Source organism: Corapipo altera, unplaced genomic scaffold (genome assembly GCF_003945725.1).
Source record: "Corapipo altera isolate COAL_440 unplaced genomic scaffold, ASM394572v1 61305, whole genome shotgun sequence".
Classification (NCBI taxonomy): Eukaryota; Metazoa; Chordata; class Aves; order Passeriformes; family Pipridae; genus Corapipo; species Corapipo altera.
The window spans coordinates 7,215,374-7,239,274 of NW_020884909.1; the positions used below are offsets into that span (position 1 = coordinate 7,215,374).

Sequence of the window (23,901 nt, forward strand, 5' to 3'; positions counted from 1 at the left end):
AACCAATGAGCACTTTCCTTTATTTGCCAAGCTAAGAAGAACTGCAGCTCCTGACTGTCTGAAATATACACTTCACTCAAAAAAAATCAGCTTTCAAATGTACAGTGAAAGAGTCCCAATTGTAGACCGTGTTGTACAGTTCACATTTCACCATGGTGGCATGGAGAACTTGATAGAATCTCTATATATACACATTTTGTAAAAACACTGTTCCCTTTAACTTCATTTGAAGCCTGGTAGTGAAGCCCTGTGAGCCTTCCCACAGCTCTAACACAGGAGACACTGGGACCTGCCACAGGATCCCAGTCCACCCATATTTGTAGGACCCGCCTCTATTAGCAGACAGCTGCAATCATCTCACACCAAACACATAAACAACTTTCCCACAAGGAAACAGGCTTCCTTTATCCCCATCCAGCATAAAACTGGTCTCTTCACAGCTACTCCAAAGCTACTTTGGGAGGCCACCATTCCTGGTGGTTCTTCAAGCCAAAGCTGGAAAATCCTCGGGATCATCAGGATTTGGAGCCACAGGCTGCACCTGTAAAGTAAGAAAAGAAGCTTTATAAAAATGAATGCATTTCAAAAAGCACCTGACAGCCATGGAGATGTATTTTACCCTTAAAAGGGTTCATTCTTCCATTCAAGTTCAATGCTGCTGCTACTAAATCCCACTTCCAGTCAAGTTGTATCCATCACTATCACAGAAATCAGGAACATTTATCTCAGAAGTTACGACTACTGTAATTTCTGCAGTGTGAATGGATTTATAATGCTGGGCCACTGCCTGGAGAGGGCCAGAAGATCATAAGGTTTGCAGCACTGAATGAACAAAGAAAGTAAAGCCCCCTCAAGAGAAATACTGTGTGGTTTTATAAGCAGCATTGCTATATTTTTACATTCTAAAGCTATTGCACAAATTGGGTTGTAGCTTTAAACACTCTGTTTACTATAAAGAGCCTTTTTTATTCAGATGAAACAAATGCATCGATACTTAGATATTATTCTGAAACTTCCCAGCCTTAAAGCATTTTAGTCACAGTAAACTGAGACCTTCTGTTAGTGTGAAGAATAGAGATGTCATTTTCCAGTGTGCAAATGCCTTTTTTTTTAAAGAAAAATTAAGTAGAAGGCTTTTTTAATGGCTATATTGAACTCATCATTCTGAAGGATCACTGATTACTGAGAAATCAGAAGATCTAAGTATCATTACTGTACTATACTGAAATTTTTCCCGAGAGATACAAGCCTTTAGTAATTTTAATTACTTTCCAATTTATGTCAAAACTCATTGCAGAAACAAATCTTCACTACATTCTTTCCTCTAGTCACCATTACAGCATCCAGTAATCAGACCTTTTGAAGAGCTGTGAGCATGAACCAGTATTTGAAGTAACATGATATAGGCCAGGAACTCAAAATAAGCAGGCCAACATACTATGAGGCAGGAATAGGAAACAAGTCTGTCACTGTGGAAATCAATAATTCCACACAAAAGGCAGTGGAACAAACACACCAACACCAACAACCCAAAACCAACCAAACAAAAAAACAACAACAAAAAAAACCAAGCAAAACAACCAAAAAACCTCATATAAACTCATAAAAACCATTACCACTGCTTCTGATTGAGGTCTGATCTCTCCTGATCCACAGCCAGGGCGAGGAAGGCTCCCAAAATTAATATCCAGCTGAGACGTGATGTCATTCACCGTTTTTCGAAAGACAGGAGAATCACATTCAAAGGTTTCTTTTTGCAACTAAAAAGAAGATCTGGTTAAAGCCCACAGTTTCCACGGACGAGCTTCTCCCCTCCCCAGCACAAACACATGCACTTGTGTTACAGACTAAGCAGCAAATGCATCGAGGGGACACCTGGAATAGAAGGCACAGGATTTTAACAGAGATGGGAGAATTCTTTGTTGGCTCAGAGATTCCTGGCAACAAAATCTTCTGTACCAGCTCTGTAATATTGAAGAGGTTTTTCAGAAATATCATCTAGGAGGTTTTCAAAGGCACTAGAGAATCGGACCTAAGCTGCTTACTCCTACAGTTACCTCCAAGTAATGGACAAAAGGCCACATCATAAAGCTGTGTAATTGTTTTATTTGTCTGCATGTCTTCAGCTATGAGACTGCTGTTGTTTTAACTCTGGGTGTTCCTAACAGCCAGGGGATGTCAGACTATCAGACTATTGCCCATCACAGGTTTAATGTGCCCTGTAGTAATGATAATGTATATGTTAACTCATCCCATACAATAATGAATCACTTATTCAGTGTCTGATTAAAGGATTTGACTTGCCCAGTTACACAGTTCCTGTACCTCCTATTCCATGCTCATTTTGACAAGGTCTCTTGGTACTGCCAGAAACTTTATGGGCAAGAAGAACAGAAACCTGTATGCACTCCTCACACATCTGCATTTTCTCTTCAGAGTTTGGGAGAGTTATTCTCCCCACTCCTACCACCACCTCCCTCAGAGAAGGAACAGGGGATAATGGCAACTCTGACCAGCAAAGTCCCACTAAAGAGAGCACAAGGCCACTTCAGGACCAGTGTCTGCCCCAGAAGTGCTCAATCACCTGAAGGGATTAAGCCTTAAAAAACTGCAAGGTCTGATGTTAATATTGTAACTAGACACAAGATAATATGTATCCATAAATGCATGCAAGGATCAAAATTCACTTTTGCGACACCTCCCCCCCCCAAAACTGAAATGTAAGTAAGAAAAGGTCTGAAAGAAGCCTGCCCTCTCTCTCCAGACCTAGACTTTATCCCTGAAATTTCAATCTCAGGGACATCAGGAAATAAAATACAGGGGGAGGGGGCAGAGTGGGTAAGCACATCACAGCAGAACAATCTCTCCAGAGTTAGTTATTAGAAGCAGGACCCTAAAACTGGAAAAAAAAATAAAAAAAATAAAAAATTAAAATTCATATATTCCAAGTGCACAGTGAGAGCTGGGATCCAGCACAGATGAAAAAGAGACCACTTAGCATCCAGACTGACAGATGCCAAAACCTGAGTTTAATATATATGCATGCAAGTGTATACTGGCAGGATTCAGAGTTAGGAAGAGAAATTTTTAGTAAACCAAGTTTCTCTAGCAGCATTACCAGACATCTACACAGGTGGCAGCAGCAAGGACACATTTTATATGGATAAGACTGAGCCATAAGGTAGAACAACTCGACACATTATGTATTGGCATACAAAATAGGTGTGATAATCTGAGAGGGGGAAAAAAAGAAATGAACACACAGTAAGTTTAAAGCAAATTTTGGGCCACGTGTCATTAAAGTAATAAAGCTTAGATACTGTTCTCTTGTCTGTTCAGATTATACTAAAACTAATAAAAAAGAACAGAGACAGTTTCCTAATCCTGGGCATAAAGGACAGTTCACAGAATTCCTGAGGCAATGCTTACATCATGGCTATATTTTGACTTGTGAATCACCACTGCTTTGGAAGGAACAGTGGATTCTGGCTTCCGGATGTTGAATTCAGGCTTTGGTCGATTCTGTTGCTGAAGATTTTTCCACTCATCTAATGTCAGTTCTTGAACTACTTCTTCCACTGGCTCTGCTTCAGCAGCTCTAAAGGTTTATAGTTGTAAAGTAAAAACCATTAGCTTGCAATATGCCAGGATGAACAAGAACACTAAGCTCTAAAGTAAGGATACCAAACAAAATATTTGGAATATTTCCCACCAAACTGTTGTCCTTAAATTCACTTGCTCGCCACAGTAACTTTGTGGGAGAGTTTTACATTAATGTAAGTTGGAGTGTTGTTCAAAGTCAGTCATATGAACAAATGCCATCTGCAGCCACCTCTATTGCTGCTCATCCAGTAAGTTCAAGCACTTAAGATTCTAGACAAAAAACACTCTGCCTTTTGATCTCTCATACTCTTAACCCTACAGTTTAATAGTGGATCTATCCCTAGCAAATACAGCCACAGTAAAATAAGCACCTAGAGCAGTTTTAAAACACCCCAATTGCACAGTTTCATAGTCCTGGAATGAGGTGGATTCACGTTTCAGTGTAGTTTTCAGTCATCAAAAAGATATGATTATCACATCCTGGGATCTTCTAGGTTATTATTAACATTTTCTTTGTTAATTTCACAAGATGCTTCTTTAATTTTTTTTGGTCAGATATAGTAACACACAAGGAACCATTACTTATCACCCAGAAAAACCAGATTAATCCTAGTCAAGTTTTAATTTGTCACAAAGTGCAGTGATGATGAAAACATATTGCATATTTTTGAACTATAAAGACAGAAGGTTTTATGTCTGTAAGATACATAAATAAGACAGGATACACGAGACAAAACTAAAGATTCTTCTCCACTCATCACTGCTTTACTACTCTGATGCTGACCACAACTGGTTTGCCCTGGACCAGCAGCTCTTGGAGCACTACAGGTATATTTTTTAATAATACCTAGAGAAAGCTGTCCCCTGCCAAGCAGCATCACACACAGGGAGCACAAATCACTTCATCCCTGCAACCCTCTGCTGCCTAAACAAGTCAAATATCATGAACTACAGGAAAACCCACACTGATTATTCCCAGACACTCAAGAAACCGTTTCTCCCTTCTCCCACAAAACTGCTATTGCTATAGCAGTTGAAGCAGTGGAAATTGAGTATTTCCCTTACACTGATTTTTCTGGAAAACCCTTTCCTTAGGTCCCATATGGGGGAAAACTATGGATTTGGTTTTCCTCAGTCAGTTGCAGTTCCAAGTCTTCTGCCAAATGCTGGTGATTTTCCCAATGTAAATACACAATTTATTAGATGTAAATTAGAAATTTTTATCATGGAGAGAAGTAGAGTCAAATGACAGTCAGTAAACTGTGCATTTCGGTTTTTGAAGTTATAAGAGCAGCCCATCAGACTGCACAACTTTGTTTGGAGCGTTCTGTACATTATAGAACTACCTTATATAGGAACAGGGCTGGTCCCTCTTCCTACCTGATCTTGAAGCAAATCATTCTATTTCTTGCCAGTCAAATTCAGACAGCGTTTTTCTGAGACACCCAGTATGTGACAGTTAGAAGCAGAACTGAACAGTAAGGCAGCTCTTCATTTTGATTATAGGATGAACACAATTTTAAATTCACTTGACAGAAGAACAACACACAAGTCCTGCACTACATGCCTCCCCCTCTGACACGCCCTCAAGCCCTGTTATTTTGAAAATTCCAGCTGTATCAACCAAAAATTAAAGGTTAAAAGACTGGTAAGCAGTCTGCAGTTCCACGCTGATTAAGATCTGAAACTATACTAGACAGATTGAGTTAAATAAAAAAGATACTGGTGAAAGAAGCAGTTACTTCTGGAAAAACACGAATGGATACTGTTCCACGTGTAAGAGCATTAAGAACAAATTGCACCCCAAACATTTCAATTTGTTGTCTTCGACAGTAAGAGGCCAAATAATTTTTGCTCAGTTACCTGAAGTTTCAGTTTTGGGAGCAAGTGTTGGAAAAACAATATTAGTGGTAAACACCCAGAGGAATTAAAAAAGAGAAAGCAAACCAATAAAAGGGGTCTCTATTAAACTGGTTGTATTTCTTCTAAAGCCTGCCTCAGAACTGAATCAGTAAATTGCATGTCTGAACTTTAGGAAGTCCTCTCCCATTAAGTTTTCAACACATTAGAGAGACGATGTCTTAAGGGGTGAGAAGCCTTTAAAGGTGTGGTGAGGAAATACAGAACACTAAAAAAAAGGGAGGTTTTGCATATCCATGATAGCAAGGCAAGACACTCAGATAAAAAAAAAAAACAAAAAAAAACCAAAAAAACAAAAAACCAAACCAACAAACAAACAAACAAACAAACAAAAACACAAAAAAAACCAACAAACCCTAACACAGCAGCTTCTCTTTTTTAAGTATTAGAAAGACCATCAAGGGACATTGAAATCTCTTTCGGGACATTAAAATCAACCAGACAGGCATGAGAAGTGACAGCTACAGCTAGTCATGCCTTGGGTCAGAAAGCCCCCTTTCAGGTTTAAATTGCTATGACCACAAGATAACAGGAGGACATTTCACTATACAGCAACTTGACCTCTCAAAGAGCAAACAAAGGCATTGCTTTGAAAAGTACACATCTATCAAAAGCAACCATTTGCCAGCTCTAAAGGAAATACTTGTGGATCTACAGTGCAATATTTGTTTTTTCAGCTGCATAGCATGGTTTGATTTTTACTCCAAAGGATGGTTTTAACCCCTAGATTATTAGCAGTTAAAATTTGTTTCAGGATGTCAAGGCTCCCAAGGGAAAACACCTCCCATGAGTGAGGCACAGCAACAGAAACCTGCATATCACATTTTGGACAGAGACCCAATTGCAGCAGGTTATTTTGGGCACCAAGCCTGCATGGGAGTGCACTCTGTGCATTACTTTCTACCTTCTAACCTTACACATTTCTAGTAACTGCTCGGTGTGCATTTTGATTAATCAAATTAATAAGCTCCTTGGCACATGAGCAATCATGCTCCCAAAATACTGCCAGACAACTAAATGCAATCTCTGGACACGAGCAAACCCAATTCACAATGAAAATCCCACCAAATCACTAAACAAGAGCCTTCAGTAACAGTTCCTGCTGCTTCAATGTTTTCAGTGGATGCCCATAACCCTCTAGCTGTGCCTTGATTACTGGGCATACAACAAACAAAGCACCTTTTCTTTTTAACAGAAGAAATGCAAATAGAAAGCAATAGCATTCAGCTCAGCTATTATTTTCATATCATTAAAAATGATCATAGCAAGTCTTTATAATCATAGCAAGTCTTTGTCAGATCAGCTTTTGCATTATTCAGCTGCACAAAGCAAATCCTTAGCCAGTTTTTATTAAGAAGTCAATGACATGAATCTTTCCCACTAAACAGCACTTACAGGAGCATGACCACCAGCTGTAGCAGAATTCAAAGTTAAACAAGGTAAGATCAAACAACGACTGTACCACTTTACCACAGAAGAAAAACACTGAACCAAATATTTATGAATCTCCGTCCTGATCTGTGAATTGCTTTATGTCACCACTGAACAAAAAACCAATGAAACAACAACAACCAAACCAAAACAAAAAAAAAAAAAAAAAGAGATAAATAGCTCAAAAAGCTTGAAGATAAATTTATTAACTCTGCAAATACCCTTTAGAAACAGGAATTGATTAGCCTGTATGTTATACTGAATAAAAAGAAAAGTCTATTAATTTGAATTAGTCAACACAAGCATGTCACATTGCTCTGACTGTGAGGACAAGTTCAACAGAAAGCAGATGTGAGGGAAGCTTATCCTGCTGTACTACCCTTGTATTTTCTTACACTGTTAAGGTTAGGTTTTGCTTTTGCAGCAAACCAAACCCCAGCTATTAGCATGCAATTTGGGATGATATAAATAGAGACAGATATTGTTGATATACTCAATAAAATTTGAGGATATGGGAAAAAAAGAACTCGTTTCATATTACAGATGTATTAAAGCAACTCTTGTCCTGCAATACTTTGTAAATAGAAGCTCAGGAATGGCAACATCGACACAGTCCTCAGGGCAAGACCCCCTAAAGTAGAGAAGCTTACAGACTCTTTCCAGAGTTGCACTGAAATTAGCCAGTACCACACCAGAGAGACTCACAGCATCTTCGCAGGAAGGTTATTCCCAATTTCCAGGATTACATTTTTTTACAGTTTAATTTTAAATGGAAACAGTTACAACAGGAAAGAATGAGAGAAGAAGCAAACCCAAGCCTTCCATCTCTTTCTCGATAAAAGCACACCACTGCAACAAAACAGCAGAAGAGAAAGGGTTTCCTTGCAGTCACTGCATTATAGAGTCAAAATCAGAAAGATCCTAGCAGCAGCCTAAGCAAACACACAATCCTATATAATGTTGAGGCTGCAGCAAAAGCAGAAGGCAGCACCTCTGGAGAGCAGGGGTAACCTAAGCATATGAGACTTTTAAATACATCCTGAAGCATAAAACCAGCTTTTGCTTTTAAATATTAAAAGAAAAACAACAAAAAAAATAAAATCCCATATGTTAAGACATATGCCTACAACCATCCCTAATGACCTAGGCACTGTTCCCACACTGCCTCCTATTTTAAAATACATAAAGTCACTGAGCTGACACCCCCCCAAAAGGTAAGTGCAATGAGATAAAAGTAACTCATGTTTTGTATATATATTTGTAAGCCTTCAGGACAAGACTTACTGCACTGAAAAGAGTACAACTGCAGAATTTTCTACTTGTAGCTTACTCACTTTTTTTTGGATCTTATGGATTTCAGTGGACTATTTCTAAATGCAGCTTTTTAAAAAAAAAACCAAGCAGGAGTAAAATCTCCAGAAAGACTCACAGCCTGACTGAATACTTAGTGATTTCTAAGAGAGGTAAAAGAAATGTAGACAACTGGCAGATTCTGAGAGGGGCCTTTTCCAGTGCATACACTTCTCATGCCTTCAGCTCTACAAGGAACTGCTACTGGGACATGTCTCCAAAGAGCTTGAGTCGAGTTAGAAACAAATACAAGGGTGAAACAACTAAAGGTACCAGCAGTTGACAAAATAAAAATAAAAAAAGCTGAATAATTTCTCGTATTTAACTAATACAGAGCATTTTTGACAATGTATCTGCACTACCCATCTGATTTAAGTTCATCTAGAAACAGTTTTTTGGAAATTCAGTCATAAGTCACTCGATTTCAGAGGACGATTTCCCCATGTGTACACATCTCTAGCTATATATTAAAAGCTACTTTAAAATTAAAAGAATCAAGGCCATATCAACTGAACTTCTTGGGGGTTTAAACAACCTGAACATATAACACAGGTTTTGTATTCCAGTTAGCTTTATAATTAAGAAATGAACCCATGTCACTAATAACTGGAGCTGCACCATCAGGTAAAAAAGGCCATCTTTTACCTGTCAAGAATGCAATTTAATTATTTGTTAAGTCTCTTACTTGGCCAAGATTGTCTAGTTACTTTTTCTTAAGCCAGGGTTTATCTGCTGTGAAGCAAATTCTTTCCAGACACTGAACAGAATGAAAGCCAGAAGACAAGGGGTAGATTTCTCTTCTCAATTTCCCTACTTCTAAGGCTCACTGCATTTCCAGAAGTTTTTGCAAGTTCTGCATAGCCCTTCATGAATAGATGACAACTGCAGTATATTAGTGACTGATTACTACAGACAGAGTATCTTAGTGCATTTTAAATGTACAAGCACCTTGAATACCTTTTCTCAGAGAATTTCAAAAAGCACAGTAGTTTTCACAAATTAGCCAAGTTAAAAAGGTAAAAGATAATATGTAGCTCCTCCTGAAATGATTATCATCAAATCTTAGGAAGATAAGCATCATGATGCAATTAAATGCAACCTCCAGCCACCTGAAATCAAGCTTTAGTCAGAATTAGAGATGCATTTTCTATACTCACAAATATAGACAAAGCTTTTCTATTTTTAAATATGTGCACTAGCAAAACTTCACAGTTCAGGTTTCAAGTGTGTCTCCCAACACAACAGTAAAAATCAATTGTTTTCTTTACATTTAGAAAGAAAATATTTAAGTCAGACAGTACTTGCTCAGAGGGTCTCCTTCAGATGTCCCTGGCTGTTCAGCAGTTTCTCCCACTAAAACAGGAAACAAAAAAAACCCACCACAAAGTCTTCATGAGTCACACTGGAAAAAAAAAATATCTTGCAGACCAATACATCACTTTTTCTTTCTAGAATTCCTTGGGAAGAAGAAAAAAAAGTAGAAAAGCTCTTTGACCATAAGCAGAAAGATCTATTAAGTGACTGGTTGAGCAACTAACAAAATGAGGAGGATTAGGAAAATAGAATTTCTATTTCTTTTTAAACAAAAAACGTGAAAAGCATGTATGAAGACAAAATAATTCAATCATGAATACTAATACAAGTACTTGGTTACAGTATAACACTGGTGTTTGAGTTTGCCTTTTTCTTCTTTTCCACAATTAAAGTTTGCAGTTTCTGTAGCATGGACATCAGTTCACTGTCAAATGAGAGCAGTAACTTATTTGCCTTCCACTGGTAAGTATACATAATTAAAATTAACACCTTTTAGCTTTGATGCATGATTAGTGCAATTGAGGCACAGACATGCTTTTACAATTGTTCAGATAGCTTCAATTTAATGTCACTTCTACCACATCACAAGAAATCCTTCATATATCATAAGTTCTGATGCTACTGAACTGGAAAAAAAAAAACAAACCAAATAACAAAACTTTACTAGGGAGAAAAAAATACAAGGGACCTTACACTTCTTGTAACTTCAAGAAGTTCACACAGCTTTCCCTGACATCCTGCAAAAGACAGTTCTCAACTGATAGCATAAAACCAGCTGACCAAAAGCACAAAACCTAGCTGATACTTTGATAAGCCAGAGCACCTAACCAACCTACTTTTAGTGTGAAATACTATAGAAGAGAGAGAAGTTAGTACAACCTTTCAGAACTTGGAATATCAAGTCCCAAAAATTATTACAAACGAAGGCTGCATTTTTCAAACCTTTAGCACAATTGCCTGAGTCCACAATCTAAGTTCCAAAGCTTAGATTTTAAGATAAAATTTGATTTTTAGAACAATTTTGTGAATGTATACGTGGCCAAAGACATTTGCTGTAAGTTCAAAGCGCTGCCTTTTCTCTGCCCTTTATCAGCCTTCAATTAGTGTTCTAGATGTACATGAGAACAAAAGCTACTGGAAAGAGTAGCTTATTGCTAGGTGCAGAGTATGGACAAAAGCCAGCATTTTCAGTGAGATCTTACAAATCTGAACAGAAACCAGTGCCACTACAAGAAATACAGACCTGACAGAAAATTTCCATATTTTTTTAATCTAACTGACCATTAGCTACTGATTTTCCTGTGCACTTCAAAATGCATTTCAGTGGTAGAGTCAGCCAAGTATTAGCTCCAGAGCCATACTGAATTGTATCACAGTTTTGCAATTTAGGAATGATCCATAAAACTCAAGAAAAAGAGACTGGAATTTAAGCCTCTGAACAGAGTTTGAAACTTTTAATCAGTATTTTGGAGCAATGCCATTAAATACCACCTGACTGTTGAGAAAAGTCACAACTTATTTCCCTTAAAGGACAAATTGGCTCCAGTCAAAAGATTTTGGCAGTCTTAAGTGAACAAACACCATCATGCCTTTGCTACAATTTAATCTTACCATCAGGAAGGAGACAAGTTTACAAAACCGTGGAACATCACAACAATAATGGAAAACAACACTTATAAAGCTCAAAATGGACACAAAAATGATGAACAGAAAATGATCTAAGGTAGGCCATGGAAAATTCTGACCTATGGTGGACACCAGGACATGAGGTACCTCATAACAACTTCAACTGCTCTGCAGCTGCAAGCTCCACCTCCACCCTTTTTGTTATCTGCTTTCATTCCTCTGGAGAGGAAAACAGAATTCTGTGACTTCAGGAGCTTTTTCCCACTAGGACCTCAAACTAAAACCAGTAGTGACTTTTTGCCTCCAGCTCGGATAGAGAAGGAGGGAACAGAACACGCAGGAGACACACTACTGTAGCGTACACCCAGCAGGAAACAGCACACAAAACACTTACCTTTTGTCATTCCCCCTCTTTCTTTCAAATTCACGTTTTCCTCTTTGGTCAAAGCCACCAAAACTTCTGTTTATTCTACCACCTCTTCCTCTATCTCGCATTCCACCTCGTCCTCCACCAAGACCTCTTGTTGGTCTTTCACACTCTAATCTTTCCACTGGCCTACAAAGATGACAACCAGTAAGATTTTTTTCCCTGCAGAACAGTGAACAAGGAGGAAAAAAAAAAAATCATATGCTTATATTTGTGCAGCTGTGGGACACGTCAGTATATAACAGCTACTGTACGGTTTTTAGAGGGCATCTTTTTACAGCACACAGTGCAGTTGTTTCAGTTTTGTCATTAAAAATGGACATTGACTGAATACAGGAGGAATTATTACAACAAACGGGAACAGAAAGATCAGCTGTTTCTTGGTAACACTGAAAACATCACAGAAGTTAAAGAAAACATTATAAAACTGTCAAATCTTCAGTAACTTTATTAGGCAATAGCTCCCCTGTCTAAATCCAGATTTAGACGCAATTACTAAAAATTTCAGCCATTTTTTTAAGTACCAACTATTGTGATGTAAAGGAAGAACAGCCACACTCTGAAGCATTAAAGGTTTAGTTGGAATTTCCTACTACTTATGAAGAAAGCAAAATTGATATGCATTCACTGTCCAAGCAGTAAGTAATATGACAAAGGTCTGTTTTCAGTTTGAACAGTTAAAGTCATTCAACTTGGAACCTGACCACATGCTCTGCGAAGCTTGGCATGTGAGCTCAGAAATGAACATTACTAATATGTTGCAGACTAAGTGTTACATTTTTAGGCCTTCACACTTCAGTTTCATCTTAGATTTCTGACATTTAACAAAACCGCTCCAAATCAACACACAAGAAAGCTGGAACTGCAGCTGTGACAGGCATGAGCCAAATCCTGCAACAAATCTACACACTAATAATGCGTAGATCATGCCTTCAAATCATGCCTGGCTATTAGAAGAAGTAGCTTTTTAAGAAGGTGATCACTTTTCCTTCCCACTCCTGTGCAGATCCTCCTCATGACACATACTTTTCCACTTGGAATTCCACTTGTCTTTGTGCTCCATCAGGACGATATTCCCAGAAAGATGGTCTCCACGCAGCCTTGTCCTGTTTCACCTCTGCTCCTCTGTTGCTGAAGCCTTGCTGTTCTCCCCACCAAGGTGGTCGCTTCTGGCCTGCACAGATACACACAGATCACCAACAGCTCATCAGTAACTGTAGTAGTTTAGTCTAGGCCTTCCTTGGTGACCAGTTTATAACCAAGGAAGTGCCAATATTACCCAGTATTCTCTACAATTTTTACATAAGCCAAGAGTATAAGAACAAAGGAGGAGAGGCCTTTGGTCTCTTTTTTCCTTCCAGTGGCTCTGAGGGTGCAGATTTCCTGCTGTTGAGTCTGTTGTGTTGGGGAGTGAGGCCTGGTGAGACCTGGTGAGGCCTTGCCGACCCTGGGAGATGGAGGTTGCTGGCGGTCGTTCCAGCACGACTTTCTGTTGTCCCAAGGAGAGTAGTAAGATATTCTTTTGCTAATTCTTTAGTTTGCTAGATCCTGAGTTTCTGATCGTGTGTATATCTATTTTGGTGGGGTTTTTCCTTCCCTCTTCCCTTTCCCTTTTGAAATTGTACATATATATTTCAATTGTATATAAATGTAATATAAGTGTAAATATATTTATATATATTGCTTTGGCTGCCTCTCTCTCGTTTCGGTTCTCTTGGGTTTTTTTTTCTTTTTCCTTCGTTTTTGGGGGGGAGATCTTGCAGTGAGGTTTGGAGACTTGGCAGGGAGCCAGCTTCAAGAACCACCTCAGTAACTGCATTGCACTTACCAAACCACTGACTGAAAGGAGCTGATTACACTTTACACTCTTCAGATTTACCTTCTCCAACCTCAAGTCCACCAAAACATTAAAAGCCCTCATAGTTAATGTTGCCAGCAACTGTTTGAAAGACACTTCCTACCTCTTCTGTATTGAGGAACCTGCAAAAATACTCCAGGTTTTGACGCAGGTCAGACATTTCCAGAAAAGACGGTCTAGAGAAAAATCTAATTTTGCTCACATTAAGTCATAGAAAAGGAGAACAAAAACTGTTTCGTGTATAGTGCAGGATGAGGCAGAGAAGCTTCAGTGGAAAAGAGTAATTGCATGATGGCTACAGGAGCAGTGAACGAGGGCAAGAGGAGGACCTTTAAAGACAACGTTGATCATGAAACCACACACCTGACAGACGAGCTCAGTTTTGCAGTCTGAGCCTTCCACTCTACTTTAAGCTCCTGGCTATGGTATCTAACAACCAGAGCAGGGTCACTGCCTTTTATTACTGTTCTATGGAGAAAAGGATCACTCACCAACACTACAGGGCACTGAGTTTAAGTGGCAGAAACCCAAGCAGTGAGTAGAAAGGCCTCAATGCCACTAATTCTAGAATGTCAACATATTTCACCATAAAATATATTTTCAGACTTTTAGGGTTTTGGTCAGCCATTGTTGGGGTTAAGGAGGATCAGGATGGGAAGGGTGAATGGAAAGAAACTGTACACTGTAAGAGAGAATAAAGTGAGGTTTTCTACTCAACCTGTATACATCTAGCAGAAGATTAGGGTTCATTATGTGCTTCCTTCCCGATTTTCCCAAATTCTGTGCTCCATCTGCAACAAAAGTTCTCCAGAAGCAAGCAAGCCTTTTGCCTCCAAGGCCTCTATACTTACACTGAAAAGGGTGTTGGTTTAAGTCAATCAATCAAGGAACTACAAAAAGATGGCTCTCAAATCAACAAAACTGAGCTAACTCTGTCCAGGAGAAGCAAACCTGAGCAAATTACTGAACTCAAGTCACTGAACAAGTGACGGTCCTGGCTGCTGGCACACAGACAGAGTAAAGTCTATTCTGTGCCACAATATAAAGATGCAAATTAATTCACAGCTCAACAGAAATGACCACATAAGATCTCTGATCAAAGCCTCGGTGGCCAGAACAAAGCCTAACATCATCTTTCAAAAGAAAATTTCAAAGAACTATCCACTTAGTGAATAAGGAAGGAGAGAAGTAAATAAAGCGTTTTGTTATACAGTAACGACAGTCATATTTGTACACACAAGATAGTAATTCTCCTTTCTCAAGGTCTAGGACTACTCAATCCTTAGAGCAGCAAGCATGTTTGCATTCCCCAAATTACAATGTTATCTCTGGCTGAAGGACAACTTTTGAAATTGGTGTTTGAGTAGGCTTTTCAAACTAACACAAAGCAAAACCATAAAAAAAATACAGAATTGTACATCTGTCTGCTCTGCACACATCTCAGCTACACTACCAACCATACAAGTGTTATTTCCAAATTGGAATCTTGTTGTAGAAAAAATGACCACTCGTTTCTGAACTCATTTTTAGTTATTTTGTTTGGGTCTGAGTGCATGACTGCAACAGAAGACTGTATTTTTATTTATTTTTTATCCTCTCATTGGCTGTCAGAAGTCTCAGTTATTCTAAAAAGATTTATTTGGCAAGAATGCAGTAGTCAGAGACCACCTCCCCTATGTACTTAGTATTAAGCTCAGCTTCACCTTCAGATTCAAAGAGCTCCTTAGAACCAGTAAAGCAATGCCGAAAAAAAAAAAGGTGCAAAAGTAATTTTAACAAGACAAGACTCTGGTTCTGTTACCCAGTACCATTTAGAAGTACTTCAAAACAAGCCCTCTTTCCAGATATGTCAGATATGACATGTCACTAGCACTGAACATTCTGGACAAAGCAGTCAGTTCTACTCCAATTTCACTGTAAGGCTGTTCCACTTTGATTCTAACAGGTGGCTACAATTACTGCAGATGGATTTTAAACACTAGAGAGATCATCTGTGGCATTTATTACCTGCATAAAAAAACCACCTGTAACTGGTTTGACAGACATGAATTAAAACAGTATGCAGCACCTATACCTCTCTAATAAGATAAGTCACGCCCAGGGCAGAAGTTTGTGTGACCTGCTTGTAAATCAGTTCAAACACAACTTTCAGCTCTGCACATAAGTGCAAACCAAACCTGGCAGCAGTGATAGCATAAACTGTACAATTATAGTCCTCTGCCATATGTATGTCCCAGTGTAGACTTATTTAAATTTATGGAGCTGAAGGGCCACCTACCCTTTAGGGCCAAAAAGGGGAAAAAAAAAACAGGCAAAAACCCCCAAGACAAAGTACGAGCAATCTTGTATAGCACTGCCACAGTAGCTTTCACTTAAAAAGAACTGGGCTACACTTCAAATGCTTATTAGCTACCTCTGGGAGTACACCCCAATTTTGTCTGCTTGTTTGCATATATAGACTGGTATGCAAGTTTTCTTCAAAATCACACAAAAAAGAAAAGCTTTGGAGTTTTGTGGGTCATCTGCTTGAGGTCTTACAAACATCACACCGGAAACTGAAGCTCACTCTTTCCTAGTTACCCAGTCTAGCCTCTCTTTAAAGTGTTTTTTCTCTGTCTTACAGTTACATCTGTAATCTGTATTCACCTGAAGATGCATCCCACCATTCTCCACTTCACTACAGCTTCCCTGGAAGGTTACTGCAGCAGCCTGTTCTCTTGGATAAGTTGCCTGTTGCTTTACTTTCTAGAGGAGGAATCAAAGAAATCTGATGCTTAAACTGTTTCAACAGACACAGCTTTTTTTTTTTTTTTTTTTAATGCCAGGAGAAGCAGCTTGAGCTATTGTTACGGGAGAAAACACCTATAAATACTAAAATTACAGGTACTAGAACTAGACACTGCTAAAGAAAAAAGCCTGGTTTTACAAGCTGTGGAGTAAAATCAGCACTGATGCAGACCTGCTAGTTTTGGTTTAACCCATAAATTAAAAAAAAAAAAAAAAAAAAAAAAAAGGAAAAAAAACCCCTCTCCAGCTCTAAAACAGTATCCTTCTTCCCAGGGAGATGAAAAGAGCATTCAAAACCACACAAGGTACAAGGAGTTTTGAGAGTAGGTGCATCACCATATAATACTTGTCTATTGCTCATGAAGAACAGATTAGATGAGGATGTACCAAAATATCACTCTGCATGACATTTTCAGGCAATTAAGCAACTTCCAAGCCTCAGCTGTGCCATCAGGAAGTAAAATATCTAGTATTAATATTAAAAAAAGGACAAAGATTAATAGACCCAAAACAGGTGCAGGCTATGGTAGAAATACCTTGACCAGCAACCAAGAAAACAATTGTAAGGAATATTTTAGGTACAGTAGGATACTGAAAAACCCAAATACCAAGTCTAGGGGCCTTAAGTAAACCATTGAAAGGAATTACCAAGGCAGAGGAAGTGGAGTCCAGAGAAAGAAAAGATTTTCCAAGCTATAAAAGGAACGCTGGTTCTGGGTCACCTGACAACTGTGTGTGCACCACATGAAGTGGAATTGATTCTTAAATGACATTCTACACAATCACTGTCCTCTCGAAAAACACATTGTTCTGAATTTAAAATCATTAATTCACCTACTATTACCCTGAAAAGATGTGATGTTTTGAATTCAGCAACTTCACTGTTTGTTCCTTCCAACAGTGTGCCACATCATGGTTGTTGTGAGGAGGTGTTTCTGTCCAGTCAGCTATGGGAAGATCTGCAAAATCAGCCTCCAGAGACCTCAGATCTAATCCTGTTCACCAATGGATCTTCATACCACATAAAAAGAGAACAACACACGGGTTGTGTAGTGGTGAGACACTGTGAGGTGCCTGAAACAGAACCTCTACAACACTTGGTGACTGCCCAAGAGGCCAAATTAATTGAATTAGCAAGAGCAGCCTGGTGGGAACATGATCAGCAAGTGACTATTTATACTGATTCTAAATATGCTTTTGGAGTGTGTCATGCAATGGGTATGCTATGGAAAGAATGAGAGTCCCTTACTTTAGCAGAAAATAATATTTCTAATGGATCTCAAATCCAAATGCTCTTGGTAGCCATTAGGCTTTCAAGGGAAATTCCTGTAGCACACTGTCCAGCTCATAAAAAAGGCTTCAACTGAATGCAACAAAAAAAAAAACCAAATCAAAACAAAAAGAATTACTCAGATTTGTAGTCAGACAGATTTATAATGGCCTCGAGTTTAGGAATAGCACTTCAGGATTTTATGCAATGTTGGGAAATACTCCTTGCCAGCATATAGGGTTGTCATCAATAAGAAGAGTGAATGGGAAGGGTCATAAACTGTCCTACTATGTACTTGTTTTGCTAAAGCTTTAAAGCTTTAGGATATTATGCCTATTGCTTGTAATAACACTGGATTGTAGTCAAATGCCTTGAAAGGCTTCATGAGTTCTTTTTGACATAACAGCAAGAAAGCTTAAAAACAAAGGGAGAACTGTTGTAAATTAAGTTTAGTTAGCTGAACTCTTTTAACTGGATTCTCTTACCAAGTAGTTTTGCTTACTAAAAGCAGCTAAAGTTGCTGCAGCTTTAGGCAGCAAGCTGCAAACTTTCACCTTGAAATGGTGAACTAGTCTTGTGCTATTGTTTAGCTACAATAAAGGGAGGCTCTGAGACCAGTGCAAACCAAAAGATTAAGAAGCCCTGACTATCAGCAAAAGCTGCAACCCATCCAGACAAAAACAGCTACAGAGAAAGAATGTGATAAGGAACAAGAAGACTCCAGGACAAGAAAATCTCCATTGGAATCAGAGGTGCATGTGAGGTGTGTGAAGTGAGTAAAGCACAGGTGCATGGGTTGTAAGGGTATAAAATCCCAGGCATCTCTTTGTCCTGGGTCCCTCTTGGGAAGCACCTAGCTGGAGTTGTACCAAGTGCAGTACCATTCAATTACTAATTTTTCCCCCTAGAAACTGGATGTCAGACTCAGCTGAGGGAAACCTAAGGTAAAGAAATTTATTTAACAACTTAATCTTCCTTTACAACAAAGCTGCAAAACTGGAAGTAGTAAAAGGCAGTTCACACTCTCAGGGATTTATTCTGCCATACTTCAGAGTGTGGTAGATTTAAGACTCCACAAACAATCTTACTTTCTCCCCTTTGAATGTGTGTGTCCACATGATTTTATTACCAAACTTCAATTAATTTTGTGAATTAAAGCATAGCTAATTACATGACTCGCAAAATAATAACAGAATGTCCCAAAATAACAAAAAAGGGCTTCAGCTACTGCATGCAACACACCCAAAAAGTCACATGGACCTAGACTTTATTCTGTGGTCTTCTGTTTTCATGTGTGCCAGTACTCACTGAATTACAGAACTGCCTACTACAGCTTTCCTCTAGAAAATCCTTATGACACTGTAGCTGAAAGAATGCTATCAGGATAAACTATTTAAAAATAAAAAAATTGCAGCCAGCCTAAGACAAAACTCCTCAGAAACTTGTCATGCCATATTAGCTAAAAATTCAAACACATAGTATTCAGAGGGACTATATATAAATGGTACCAAAGCCATCAAACACACACGAAAGAAGAAAACCTCTCAGAGGTATTAGCAACAAAAGTTTAGAGATTTCAAAAGAACAGAGCTTATTATGCATGATCAACAAATTCAGTTTGCCTGGATCGGTAAAGAATGCAAGCTCTGCAACTGGGCCTTTTGACTAAAGAGCAGGCAAATGCAGTTTGGTCACTGTGGTAAGAATGAACTGAGTTAACATTAAGAGGTGTAATTAGAAGAGAGTTGTAATACCTACAACCAGTCTTTACCCAAATCCTAATATAGTCTGGAAAAAAAAAAAATCACAAAAGAGTCAGTAAAAGACAAAAAAATACATCATTAAGGTCAAAAGTGTAGGTTTTGGTAGGCCATGAAATAGGAGTCCAGTTTCTCCTTAAAAAAGAAAGATTAAAAAGTTGTCTCCTTACAGTAGTGTCAATTCATATAGTAAATAGCTGGATTTTAAAAGTCAAACTATTGCATTACCTGGCAAAGTCCTCTGAAGAGGTTACTTCAAATTGAAATTATCTCCAGAAATTTAGTAAAAACTCCTCTGAAAAAGGCAGTGAGGAACTACATAAACAAAATGCCAACTTACAAAACTTTCTGAGTAAACCTTCCATTTTAACTTTGAAATATAACGCCACAAAAAAAGTTTCTCCAACTACTGTAACACTTTTTATATTACAAGACAGAAGACCAGGTGTGCTTTGAGTCTTTCTAAAGGTAAAGACACTTTTGTTCTGATTTAACATGTTCGAGAAATAATACTGTAATAAAACAAAAATCATGAAACTTTTTACAAGACTTTTTGTAATCCAAGTAATCAAACACTTGAGAAAAGACTGGAAGGGCTGTGTCTCTTCTCCCTGGAGAAGGCTTGGTAGAAGCCACATCACAGCATCCCAGCACTGGAAAGGCTACAAGGAGGATTAAGGCTCCTCTTCACAAGGGGTCATATGGAGATAAGAGGCAACAGTGGGAATAAGCTGCATGAGGAGAGATTTTTTTTTTTTCACTTCAACCAAAGCAGCACCAGAATCTGACTCAGCTGTTAAGGTGGGTCTAGATGCTATTTTATGGTGTTTAATTCCTAATCAGTGAATTTTAGTTATGCCCAAAATAAGGAGGAAAAAAAAATCAGTAAGAAAGTCTGGAAAGAAAGTCTTAAAATACAGTTTGGTGTGGGAGGTTTTGGTTTTGTTTGTTGTTTTGTTGTTGTTTGTTTTTAATAACAGTAATTAGTTTCACCGTTTAGTAATTTTAATCAATATTATTTTTTTCCCCAAGCAGAAGTGCACTCTTCTAGCAATGTGTCCATCATTAGAAGTTTTATGGCAAACTCAACTAGTTCGAGGACCTTCCCAAGAAGTCACTCATTCTCAACCATTAAGCTGATACTCCTCTGACCCTTTTACAGAATCCAGAAGCTTTCCAGTTGAACCCTGTGTAAAAAATCAACTTTGTATGGCCCAAATAAAAAGCTGACCCCCCACCTTACTGAAGATTTTTCCCCCAACACACCATTCACTTTATATTTGTCAGCTACACCATCACTGTGGAGTTGCCCTAACTCACAAAGTGATCTCTGCCCTACAGAGCAGACATGCTAAGACAGCACATCCAAAAAAAGAACACATAGTTAAGACCAAGTCTTGACTATCTACCCTGGTTTAGCATCCTGAGCAGTCCTTATTTCTTAACACACCCAAGGCAAACATAAAGCACACAAAAAATCCAGGATAGCCATTTTATTTTAAAAAAGAAAGTGCATTTTTCAGAAATAACTCTTCTTAAAACAAATGTTCATTCCCTTTGAATAAGGATACTATAGCCAACAGTCTTTTTTCCATTTTAAATTAGCAGGAAACGAGGTGCACATGTCTGATGTCTCTGTATGAGAAAATGTGTTCCTTAACACGAAGGTTAAGAATAGTCAAAGATACTCCACAGTGCCACTGTGTATTACCACAGAATTAAGACACTGTCTACAGACAAGCAGGAGGTAAAGGATCGTCTTCACATACTACCATGCTCCTAGTAGGTCACTGATAACCACCAGTCCCTGTTCAAGAACATTTTCATCAAAACTTGAGACTCTGCTGTTCGCTGAACAGGCTCCTACACCTTCTGTTGATAACCACAGCAAAGTACCTTTTAAATAAAATAAGCTGTTACTACTGTAAATATTGGTCTTACAGGCAGTGATCTCTGACAAAGTCACATAACTACAGAGGAACCTCAAAAAGATGAGTTTCACACAACTGTCCAAAGGGACAGTGACAATTTTTTGATATCATCCTAAGATGCTCGTTAGCCAGGACACGGAAAGAGTCCCTGCTCAACTAATTGCTGTGGGGAACAGTGTAACAACTGAGCCTAAGCAAGTGAATTGAAAGCACCAGTTACAACTTGATGAAGAAACCACACGGAATCAAAGGTCTTTTTCTAGGACATTAAAACACACAGTTCAATTATGGTGAATTTAAAAGAAGCCTTTACTACAGGAAGAAAATATCTTTATAATAGATTATGTGTTAAGCTTCATTGCTTGCTGCAGGAGAACAGCAACTTTAGAGGGTGAAACTAGAATCTTCAGTGCAGAGATTCTCCGTATTTGGAAACAATCAGCCAGCCCTTGGATACTTTAGATACTGAATCCAACAACCTGCAGCTCAGTACCAGTAGTAGTAACAATCAGACTCACAAAGACACCTCCAAATGCACGGAGGTGCAGCACAGCAAAGTCTTCAGCTGCAAAGAGGACTGTGCCAGACTTCTTGGTACAAAAGCTGACCAACTCCCTATTTCACCAACCAATATTACGCATCAGAACCTAGCAGCTGATATACAACCCCGGCCATCACTGAACACCGTGATGAAGAATTCACCCGGGAAATAAGGCTGGCACATCAATGCAAGATTCAGGTAAAATAAGCACAGATCCCTGGAGACGTTAGAACCCTGAAGACGCTGAAATGCCAAAAAACCTACAGGTACTGAGAAAATAAGCCCGAAAGCAACAAACACTTAAGGATAACGTCCAGGGCGATGAAAGACATGAACAGGGCTGCTAAACCAGCATGAAAGCTACAGGCGCTGCAGGGGAGGAGTTAATGCTCTTGCACTTGTCTCTTAGGGGCTATTGCTGAAGTTTTCATTTACACCTCCAAAGGCTGGGAGCAGGGCCACCAGGCTTAACACTACTACTGCCCTGTCCACGGGGGCTTCCAGGTGTGCCTTCACCACGGCAAACAAGGGTTTTATCAGCCCTGCCGTGACCCCGCTGCTCTGGGCACCGCTCCCGGCACCGCTCCCGGGCAGCCCGTGCTGCCCGCCCCGCCGTACCTGTCAGTGGCGGCTCGGCGGCGGCCGCGGAGCCCTCCGGCTGCCTGCACTCCTTCTGGCTCTCCCTCCTGCCCCCGGGCACGGCTCTGCCCCCGGGCACGGCTCTGACCCCGGGCACGGCTCTGACCCCGGGCACGGCTCTGACCCCGGGCACGGCTCTGCCCCCGGGCACGGCTCTGCCCGCCGCCGCCTCCTCGCGCTTCTCGCGCTGCTGCTGCTGCTGGCGGCGCTTGGCCTCGCGCAGGATGTCGAAGGGGTCCGAGTCGTCGTCCAGGAGTTCGTAGAAGCGATTGGCGACGGTGCAGCCGAAGCTCTCCTGCGCGACGGCGGCCACCGCGCTGCCCACCGCGCTGCCCACCGCGCTGCCCACCGCCCCGTTCATCGTGCGCGGGGGCGCCTCTCCCGCCCCGGCAGCCGCCACCGCCGAGGCTGCTGCTGCCGCGGGGCCGGAGCCGCGGGCACCACGTGCGGAGGAGGCAGAGGAGGAGGCGGAGGCGGAGGAGGAGGAGGAGCGGCCGCCGCTGCCCGGCCCGGCCAAGCCCTGCTCGGCCCGGCCCAGAGCTCAGCCCAGCCCTGCTCGGCCCGGCCCAGAGCGCCCCGCCCGCCCCGCCCGCCGGCCAATGGGGGCGCTCGGCCCCGCGGCCCCCGCCCATAACCACGGCCGGCCCCGCCCACCGCCGGCGCGCGAGGCCAATGGGAAAACAGAGCGGCCAAAGGGGCGCTGGGCCCCGCCCCCAACGCCGCGCTGCGGCCAATCAACGCGCGGCACCGGTCCGTCAATCACGGCTCCTGACCAATGCGGTGCCGAGCTCGGTCATTCACGAGGTGTCACTCGCACCCCCCCCCCCGCGGGAAGGCGCGCGCGGCGCCGGGACAGGGAGCGCGGGAATGTCCCGCGTGAGGGAGGCACTGGGCGTTCCGGCCCGAACCTGAGCACATACACAATCTTGGAGTCTTCGGACTTTTTCTACCACTCGTGGGATCCAGAGAGGGACTGCAACCACCACTCTCAACCAGACTGAGACCACCGCTCTCACCAACAGGTTTTCCCCTCTCCTTTTACTTTGGACTCAGAGGGCACAAAGAACACCACTCTGTTCATGCCCCAGGGTGCTGGGTTATACATTTGGGGTTTGTGGGTTAAAACCAGTTGTTTGTCTGTATAATCGTATTTATCGTATCATTCCATTTAATTGTTGTTCTGACTTATAATCTCTCTTTTGAGTTGGGTTCATTTCCCCGGCCAGTTTACCTGTAAACCAGGACACCATCACATACATTTTCCAGCAATGCAATTCTACTGAACAAAATTAACTACATGAAGCCTTAATCCGAACAGTAACAAGCTACCTCAGCAGAGATGGACATGCTGATACCAAGCACTTGTTGAGGAGCACACCTGGTGCCAGCAGCTCTGCACATGAGCTGGGCATTGTGCCCTGGCTGGAGCCCCAGGAAAGGTGGC

At 40.6% G+C, this 23,901-nt stretch overlaps 1 protein-coding gene across 1 annotated transcript; it reads right to left on the reverse strand.

Annotated features, from left to right (window-relative positions):
- HABP4 (hyaluronan binding protein 4) lies at window positions 1-22,928 on the reverse strand. Its single transcript, XM_027652997.1, has 8 exons — window positions 22,437-22,928; window positions 12,698-12,845; window positions 11,639-11,833; window positions 11,107-11,141; window positions 9,606-9,657; window positions 3,430-3,598; window positions 1,617-1,760; window positions 1-541 (listed from the first exon to the last, which is right to left on the reverse strand). The coding sequence occupies exons 1-8, from the start codon at window positions 22,816-22,818 to the stop codon at window positions 485-487; spliced, it is 1,182 nt and encodes a 393-aa protein (XP_027508798.1). The 5' UTR covers window positions 22,819-22,928; the 3' UTR covers window positions 1-484.
- Window positions 22,929-23,901: the final 973 nt, after the last annotated feature.